Genomic DNA, 9,761 nt, shown 5'->3' on the forward strand with positions numbered 1-9,761 from the left:
GGAGAGGAGAGGAGAGGAGAGGAGAGGAGAGGGGAGGAGAGGAGAGGTAAGGAGAGGTAAGGGAAGAGGAGGAGAGGAGAGGAGAGGAGAGGAGAGAAGAGGAGAGGAGAGGAAAGTGACTTACTGCAACGGAGACACTTGGTGCCCTTGCCAGTTGGACCTAACCAGTAGCGTGAGAAGAGAAGAAAAAGAATGAGGCAAGGAGGAAGGAGAAGGGAGGAGAAGGGAGGAGAAGGGAGGAGAGGTTGGAGGAGAGGTTGGAGGAGAAGGGAAGAGAAGGGAAGAGAGGTTGGAGGAGAAGGGAGGAGAAGGGAGGAGAAGGGAGGAGAAGGGAGGAGAAGGGAGGAAGGAGAAGGGAGGAGAAGGGAGGAGAGATGCAAGTTAAGAGGAGTTCCAGGTAAGGAGAAGGGGAGGGAAGGGAAGTGAAGGAGAGTAGAGGATGACACTACCATTTCTTCTTGAGACCCTCGTAGATGGGAAACTGAATCAAAGAGAACGGAATCTCTCTCATAACAGTGGTGAAGTATCCGACATAATATCTTCCCTCTCGTCACGTTTCATAACATCACGAAGTGCAGAATCGTCACCCGGAAAACCCCTGAGTTGAGTTGATTCCCCTGATTGCATCCATGGTTGACTTGTACATCCCGGCCTGTTGAGAAAGAACAAGAATCAGCAGTCAGCGTGATGGAAGAAATTGAAGGGGAAGAAAAGAATCGGAAGGGAGGAGGAGGAACGAGATGGATGAGAGGGAGACAGGGAGGAAGCGAGAGGAAGGTGGCGGAAGGCGTAGGTGGGAAGGGAGACATATGGAGGAAAGGGTTGAGGTAGAAGAGCGATGAACGTCAAGACGTCAGAAAGAGTCGGAGAACAGGAAGGAGGGAGGAGGGAGGATTGACCTGCATCTTTTGCTTCACGTTCTCGGTAGGAACGCGAACTGAAAACAGGAAGATCAGCACAAGGCAAGTGATGATTGAAGGGTTTGAGAAGAGCTGGAGGTTTCTTTCAAGAATGAAACTTGACAGGTTGTGATGGTAGTGACCAAAGTCTGACCTACCCAGGCAAGCAGCGACTTCACCAGCAGAAGACGCCATCTGAAACGCAGTCAGGACCTTGTCTCCACTCTATCTCAACCATGTCACCATGTAGCATCCACTGTGATACTTCTCATCGAAGCGCTTCAGCAGCACGTTCTTCGAAGTCTCGTAGCTACCAAGCAGAATCAAGGGGTGAAGGGTGAATGTGGGGAGGAGGAGGAGGTGTTCATGGATGTGATTGTAGTGATGATGGTGGTAGTGGTGGTGATGGTAAAGAGAAAGAGAAAGAGAAAGACGCTGAAGAAGGAGAGGAAGAGGAAGAGGAAGGAGAAGAAGAAGGTGGTGGTGGGGATGATGATGTAGTTGATGTTTGTTGTGATGATAGTTGTGAGGAACATGATTATGCGTCAGATGTCAGACGAGCGAGCATCTTCTTACGTAGAGAAGAAGAGAGCTGCTCCCGGCGCAGATCCTGCTGCAGCAGACGCCAGCCCGTTGTAAACTCCCTTGAAGCCTCCTGCTGCCATGAAGCCTTGAGGCGACTGCAAAGATGATCCATGAGAAGACAAGGAGGGAATGAGCCGGAGGAGGAGGAGAAGTAGGAGGAGGAGAAGTAGGAGGAGGAGAAGTAGGGTGAAGGATGATCATGGAAGGCGGGAGGAAGGAAGTGAGAGAAGGAAGTGAGATCAACCTGTAGCCTCGTCTTGATGGTGTCGATGGGGAACAACGCAACATCCACGGCCGTTCCTGCGCATCCGCCCGCTAGCAGAGCTACAACGAAAGGCGTCTCCTTCTGTTCACTCATCTTCTGCGCACGTGCTTCAGTTCTCAATGCCCTTCAGACGGCGGTTTCATCTTGCATTACACGATACAGCATGGAAGAGCGAAAGAGAATGCTACATGATCAATATGTGAAATACTCTCTACCATGCTAGACACTTTACAACCATCCTTCTTGCACCTTCAGTCTTCGAACATCCCTGTCAACTATATAGTCCTCTCCATCATCTCGCACTAATGTAACAATTGAAGTTCCTCAAACAAGATCTCTGCCTGGTTGATTATCCTCATGCTTTTTGCTCCTCGTGCTACTTCTCGTCCTGCTCCTGCTCCTGCTCCTGTTCTTGATACTCACCATGATCCTAATCCTACTGTTATTGTTGTTGTTGCTGCTGCTGCTCCTCCTCCCGATCCTCCTCCTCCTCCTCCTCCTCCTCCTTCCAAGCGTCCCTGTACTTCCAGGATCAAGGCCATTGCCCAGCCTCCATGGGCTACCCCACCCCAGCCCTCATCCATCCTGTCATCCATCTAACAAGGGGTAATCAACACTAACTTGTACAAGGGGGGTACTTGACCCCAACATTTCATTCTAAACTTAATCACTCAAAAGTTATGTGATACTACTAAGTTGTAGTGACTAAACTTTTCGTTTGACCATCGCGAAGTTGTACCCCATCATGGTCAAGTGTACCCTTGCAATTGCAATGAACCCCCTATCTTCATATCAAATATACCGGTCCTCTTAGAAGAAGATTACTACCCCTCCTTCAAACACCCTACCTCACACGGTCCCTACCCACAAGTCAGTGTGCCCCGTGTAAAGCATGTCCCAAGCATAGTTGGCGAACAATTTTTGAAATCGTTTTGATTATATCCTTGGTATTTCAAAGTTTGTAGAGACTTTCAAAGCCTATTCAGCCATTTTTCCTAAATGTCTCGCAGGGTCACGCGCAGACGATGGGCCAATGCCGCCGGAGGGCCCTGGGCCCGCCGGGCTGTTTTTAGAAAAATTCCGCCGTTACAGACGCCGTTATCAAAATCTCCGTCAGCCGCCGGCCCGGCGCTCCGAGCTCACAAGTTACGACGGCGAAGTGACTCGGAGGCTAAACGTGACGCCCCCGGCGGCCGCCGGGGCCCGGCGGCCGGGCGAGAGTGTGGCCGTCACTGGATCACTGTCATGCATGGCATGCTGACGGTCGCCGCCCCCCCGGCGGGCGGCCGGCCCGGCCGGGCCGGGCCGGCCGCCATGCATTGCGGCCGCTGTACTAGTGACGCGGCCGCGGTGACGGTGCGGTGACGGTGACGGTCACCGGGTGCCAGGCCATGTATGATCTGTAACGGAAAAGAACGGCTATTCAATGAGGACCATTTGTGCCAAAAATATATTCCGAGGCCCACCTGCCTGTTCACTACCCCACCCTAATCGTACCCTACCCCCAATGTTTCGTCAATTTAACGAAGAGATTATATCAAAGCACCCCTGTCAAGTACTACCCTACCCCCAAGTTTGAACATACCTTTATCATTCGGAATATCGGAATATCTCACTACCCCCCATGGGCCCCAGCCTTCACCCACCCTTTCACACCACCCTACCCCCTATTTCCTCGCTCTTATCTTTACATCCTGCATTGCCATCATTACATTCACTACCCTACCCATACATATATCCTCAGTTAGACCGTAAACGCACGGGTATGGAGTAGGACCCCACCCTGAATATTGAATTGAGAGGCAATAATAGTTCCGACTTTTACTTGTATTGGAAAAACATCGTACGGTAGTGAATCTCAGTACCCCCCAACCCCGGATATTTCCCCAAATTAGTACCCCTCCCTCCCCATGTGACTACCCTACCTGAGGTAGAAAACTCCGACTGGGTACAGGCGCTATGCGGCGTGTGTAGGCAACCAGGAAGGGGTAGAGAAGGGAGAGGAGGAGGAGGATGGGGGGAGAGAGTGACAGGGATAGAAGCGACGACAGATCACGGAGAGGAGCATGTACGAGGGACAGAGACAGAAGATCAAGAGAAACACACGCGAATTGAGGGGACTAGGAAAGGCAGGAAGTTTACAAATGCTCGCTTGTTTAGTGTTATGGAGGACAACAAGGTCTTTAGCCTGCAGACGAGTTTTGATGTGGATTCTACTAATCCGAGTCTCTAGAATATCCCGAACATTTCTGAGATGGAATGTGCCCGACTCGTTGATACATTAGCACTGTTTCATTATTTGTTTCACTCACACTTACAAGTTCATCTCAGGATACCTACCAGCATGTCAGACCTCGGCATCAGACGTCGGAGCGGAAAGCACGATGAATGAGAGAGCGAGAGAGCAACGAACCAGCCATGAAGGCAGTTGATGTGCAGGTCCTTAGCCACGAAAGGCCTGAACCTGTTGTACTGCATACGCCATCAGACTCTTCGGGTAGCAAGATGAGGTTTTCCCATACCGCAGAGAGAACTTTACCCTTCGCAAACCAGAAGCTCTGCTCGAAGAGCGAGTACTCGGAATGGTTGAGAGCAGAAGAGCTTTCCCAGCGGCACAGGCACAAACAGGTGTACAACTTCATGAAGCTGTTCGAAAAGGACCAAGGCGAGAAGAATGCGTTTCGCAATTCAATTTTCTCTTCAAAGCTTGCAAGGGATTTCTGTTCTGGAATCAACATCCCCACTCTTGCGTCAGGCATGCTGATCTCTGATATCATCTCACTGCTCCATAAATGCCAGCACTTGATCGTCAGGATGGAGCACGGAGCTGACGGGGATCCTGAGGAGAATGGCGCGAGGGAGATCCTGTGTTCAGTGTTTGACCTGTCTTGTCATATCGTCCAGCTGGAATCTTTGTCCATTCCGATGTACACCATCATTCACAAATTCAACAGCTGCTTGACGATGCCAGCAGACAGCACTTGCGAGGAGGTACTGAGAAACATGTTCTTGACGCAGCTGCAAGACATTGGGTTGCGAGACAAGGACGGGAGTATCGTAGGAGTTGTGAAGTTTCAGGCGATCTTTGAGCTCGTTGCCGAAACGAAGGAGTTTGCACAGAAAGATCAGATCTTCCGCTTCTCGAACTATTACAAGCTGGATGACGACGACGATGAGGATGTTTTCGATCCTAACGAGAAGGAGACCGAGGCTGTACTGATAGACAATAGTGGGACCACACTGCAGTCGACGTTGAAGAAAGCTGCGTTCGAGTGGCTGAACAGTCTCTTCACTGAAATCCTGATCCTTTCTCTGCTCCTCCTGGACGGCATTGTGAATGTATCCGCACTCTTCATTGATCCGTCTTCGGACGGATGCTCTTACCTGATCACCCCCAAGACAACAGTGACATGCGTTGCTATGTTTGTGTTCATGTATGAGACAGTGATCAGACTGATGGTGTACAATCGCAGCCTGCTCGCCTTCCCGATCGAGACTCTAGACGTCTCTGTGGTGTTGATCTCGTGCGTGCTGCTGGCAATCTCCATCTTCGTCCAGAGTGTCCATTCAACCATTCACATCATGATCATCGTTGCAAGGGTTGTCCGTGGACTGAAGCTCCTCAAACTGACGAAGCAGATGCGGCTGATTGTCAGCAGGCACAAGAGCAGATACAGGGAGGATGGTTTTGACCTGGACCTGACGTACATCACACCCAACTGCATCGCTATGTCCTTGCCCGCAAGCGGAGCAGAAGCACAATACAGGAATCCTATCATGGAGGTTCAAAGATTCTTTGAGACCAAGCACAGCAATCGGTATCTCATCTTTAACCTCTGCGCCGAGAGATCATACGACAAGGCGTTGTTCAAGGGACAGGTCTGTTCTTGTTCTTTCTCTTTCTCTTTCTCTTGTTCTTGTTCTTGTTCTTGTTCGTGTTCTTGTTCTTGTTCTTGTTCTTGTTCGTGTTCGTGTTCTTGTTCTTGTTCTTGATGATAATTACGGTGATTATAACGAAGACGGCGATCATGACCACGACGATGATGATCATGTTCCAAACAAAATATCCATATGCAATCATTGTTCTATACCAGCTCATTGTGTTAGATGTCACTTCAAGTCTTGCAATGACAAGATGTCGTGGTAGGTTGTCAGAATCAAGGTCCATGATCACAATCCCCCTCTGCTAGACCAGTTGCTGGAATTTCTTGATCGTGTCACCAAGTGGATAATCTTAGACAAGGAGAATGTGATTGCAATACATTGCAAGGGAGGAAAAGGGCGAACAGGGACCTTCATCTGTGCGTGGTTGTTGTACTCGTCGATCGTTAGGACAGGTGAGATGCTTGTCAGAGGTTGTTGGAGGAGGTGACAAGATCTTGACAGCGGAGGAAGCGATGCAATGGTTCTCATCGCATCGAACGGGGATGGTGATGATGATGATGTTGTTGTGAGACTGGGGATGATGTTGTTTGAAGGGGAGGAGGTCAAACCAAGGTGTTACAGCTGCAAGTCAGAAGAGGTATGTGAGCTATATCGAGAGGATCATTCGAGATGGCGGCCATGCCACAAGGACTTTGCTGCTGAAGAAGGTTATTATGCACACTTGTCCAAAGGTGAGAAGTTTGGGGTGAAAAGAAGAGGATTTCTGGGAAGAAGATTGTGATGTTGCAACTGATGCGAGGTGTAAGGAGATATGTGGCAATGTTTGATTGGCAGAGATGAAGTGAGGCGATATGAGATGAGAGCATGAGACGAGATGGAATGAGATAAAGAGTTGCAATAGGAAGGGCAGGGCAGGGAAGGGAAGGGAAGAGAAGGGAAGGGAAGGGAAGGAAACAGAATTGAAGAGGAAAGAAGAGGAGAGAAGAGGAAAGCAAAGAAGAGAAAGAAGAGCAGATCTGCAATGGGAGGCGATGTGACGCGAGATATGATGTGAGTTGTTCAGATGGATGTCGATGGAGGTTGCGACCCCTGGTTTCAGATCGAGAAAGATGGCAAGAAGATTTACGACTCGAGCGTTGCAAACAATGGCAAAGTGATCAACATGGCGAAACGCCAGGAGCTGATGCAGTTTAACAACATCGACGTCAATCTTCACGGAGATGTTTGCTTTCGATTCTTTGACAGAGACTACGTGCCTCCTCAGGTGAGATAACAGAGGAGAGTGAAGCGAGGAGGGTAGGAAATCAAAGAGAGGAGGAGGGAGGATGATGATGGGAGAAGAGTGAGGATAATGGTGGGAGAGGAGAGAGGAGAGGAGGGAGGAGAGAGGAGAGAGGAGAGGAGAGGAGAGTGGAGAGTGGAGAGAGGGAATATGAAAGGCTGACAAGGGTGACATGTTGGTATCAAGAGGCATTCAGATTTGGTTGTGACGTTCCTGTAGGATGAACTTATTTGCTTCTTCACCTTTCACACCGGGTTTGTCGATACCAGGAGGACAATTTTCTACAAGGACGAGATTGACATAGCAAGTTCCGACCACTCCTGCAAAATTTTCCGGTCGGACTTTGCCATCGAGCTGATCTTCTCGTCCGACAACAGCCGGCACGGCATCTCAGACACAGTTTCAGGTGTCATGTCAGATGCCTCATTCATGACCTGGAAGACTTTTTCAAAAGCTCCCATCAGCATCTTGGAGATGTCGCGGAAGATCTGCAAGGAGAAGGACCGGGCAGTAGAGTGCGGCAACTTTGCTGTCAACGTTGAAGTTGATAGGGACGCTTCAAGAGTAGAGGAGTCGCGACTCGACTGGTTCGTTCCAACGGGCCCGAAGATCGACTTCGGCTCAGTCAGCCTGTTCTGTGACTCTGAGCTGGGAAGGGGAAGGCACAACAGCTCCATTTGCTTCCCTCCCGTCCACCAGCACAAAGATGAAGAACTTGTGAACGAGGACGCAGCTCAGACTGTGCGGTCCAACTTCATAGACTGCAGGTATATCACAGCGAGGATCCTCGCGTTCTCGACCAAGAAGATGTCGCAACGCATGTTCGGCAAGCATCACACGGCGAGGGTGAGCCATTTTTTCAGCGCAGACACTTCAACCGTCTGATGGTGCTTGAGCTCGACGACGTGCTGCCGTCATCAGTGCAAGACGATCTCTTCCTCAAGAGAGTTGTCAATCACTATCCTATCAGACAGGGCGATCCTCCTGCCATGGAGTCGATGCTTACCATATGCATGAAGTTGCACTCCTTTCTGCAAGAAGATTCCAACAACGTGATCGCAATGGGGTCCAAGAACGGGCTGGCAAGGCCAGGATTTGTTATCATCTGCTACCTGCTCTTTTCAAGGTTTTGCCCGGATCGGGAGACAGCAGTGAAGTACTACAACAAGATGACAGGCTGTGACAAGCACCATCCCTTCTCGAAGGCTCAGTTGAGGTACCTGATCTACTTTGAAAGTCTGCTCCAGATCCTATCAGACCGAATCCCGTTCTACCATCTTGAAGAGAACAAGTCGCCAGCATTCGCCATCTTTCGCATCCGCATCTCTTCTGTCTCGAAGCATCAGATGTGGTCAGACTCGACCATGCAGGTTCACATCAACGTCGTCGATCATCTCTACCATCAGAAGCACGAGGTGTACTCCTCCTCCCGCTTCGAGTCCTCGCAAGTGAGCAAGGAGATTGTCTGGGACCTTGACATCAAACCCGCTCTGCGAGTGGCTGGAGATGTTCAGATTATCGCGTATGATTACAAGTACTTTGGCACAACTCAGGTGTTTGCGTATTGGTTTCATTCTACTTTCTGGATGCAAGAGTTGTCGGCTGAGAGCTCTCAGTTTGCTCCGATCGACAACACAAATCTCAACCTGCCGGGGCATGCGAGTGTGATCAAACTCAACGTCGACGAGCTTGACTTCGCTGAGGGAATTGACATGTCGGAAGATAAGTTCGATGTGGAGATCTTCGTTGCTCCTCTTCATGAGACCTATGGCACTGGACCCAAGATGAAGTCGGTGAGATATGATGGAGATGATGATGAAGATGATGAAAATGATGGAGGAGGAGGAGGAGGAGGAGGAGGAGGAGGAGGAGATGTTGATGGGGATTCCGAGAATAGAGGGGATCATGAATATGATAACTTGAACGTGTAACTCCTCCGTTTCACTGTTTGACTTTGCTCGCAGCGGATGAGCAGGAGTACAAGCCGCCCTTCGGCCTTTCAGCAGGAATTCTACAATCAGAAACGTTACTTTGAGCAAACTTTAGCAAACCTCGGAAACAGTTTCACTTTCGAAGCATGGCAGCACGCAAACTTGACTGAGGACAAATCTCTCCTGCACGGGAGCTCGAAGGGCCATGAATGTCCATCTCCCAAACATTCTTATGAGGATTCTGTTGATGAAGACAGCTCTTACACAGAGCCAGTTCCTCTCCGCCCGATTCTGAGTGTTGACATACCAAAGAAATCGGTTGTGTGAATATTCAAAAGGTAGTTGTTATGTTATTTATTTACATTTTAAGGTTAATACATGATATTCACGTTCACAATTTCTGTTTGATGTTGTATGACATGGAAGGGATCCTAGCTGTAATGTATTTATTTACATTTTAAGGTTAATACATGATATTCACGTTTACACTTTCTGTTTGATGTTGTATGACATGGCAGGGATCCTAGACTCGATGACAACTTGTCTTTCTTTCTATCATGAGATATCCGACCGGCAGATTGGGCAGTGTGCTGAGGATCGGTCTTCTTTCTCCATGACCCAACTTGGTAAAGTCAGCAGGAGGAAGGTCGAGGGAGGCAAGAGGCAGGAGAAAGAAGAAGCAAATCAAGAAGGGAGGGAGTGAAGGAGGAAGATAGGGAGGGAGGGAGGAAGAGAGGGAGTGAAGGAGGAAGAGAGGGAGTGAAGGAGGAAGAGAGGGAGTGAAGGAGGAAGAGAGGGAGTGAAGGAGGAAGAGAGGGAGTGAAGGAGGAAGAGAGGGAGTGAAGGAGGAAGAGAGGGAGTGAAGGAGGAAGAGAGGGAGTGAAGGAGGAAGAGAGGAGTGAGAGAGAGAGGAG

The 9,761-nt window shown here is 49.6% G+C and overlaps 2 protein-coding genes across 2 annotated transcripts; one reads left to right on the forward strand and one right to left on the reverse strand.

The window, feature by feature from the left end:
• Positions 1–120: 120 nt before the first annotated feature.
• Positions 121–1,842, reverse strand: GUITHDRAFT_120376 (hypothetical protein; the record flags this gene model as incomplete). Its single annotated transcript, XM_005820350.1, has 8 exons — positions 121–160; positions 450–539; positions 588–652; positions 900–937; positions 1,058–1,094; positions 1,143–1,209; positions 1,476–1,579; positions 1,729–1,842. The coding sequence occupies 8 exons, from the start codon at positions 1,840–1,842 to the stop codon at positions 121–123; spliced, it is 555 nt and encodes a 184-aa protein (XP_005820407.1).
• A 3,546-nt stretch (positions 1,843–5,388) lies between these two features.
• On the forward strand, positions 5,389–6,121 carry GUITHDRAFT_81483 (hypothetical protein; the record flags this gene model as incomplete). Its single annotated transcript, XM_005820351.1, has 2 exons — positions 5,389–5,628; positions 5,897–6,121. The coding sequence occupies 2 exons, from the start codon at positions 5,389–5,391 to the stop codon at positions 6,119–6,121; spliced, it is 465 nt and encodes a 154-aa protein (XP_005820408.1).
• Between the last annotated feature and the right edge of the window lie 3,640 nt (positions 6,122–9,761).

Source organism: Guillardia theta, assembly GCF_000315625.1.
Source record: "Guillardia theta CCMP2712 unplaced genomic scaffold GUITHscaffold_180, whole genome shotgun sequence".
NCBI lineage: Eukaryota > Cryptophyceae > Pyrenomonadales > Geminigeraceae > Guillardia > Guillardia theta.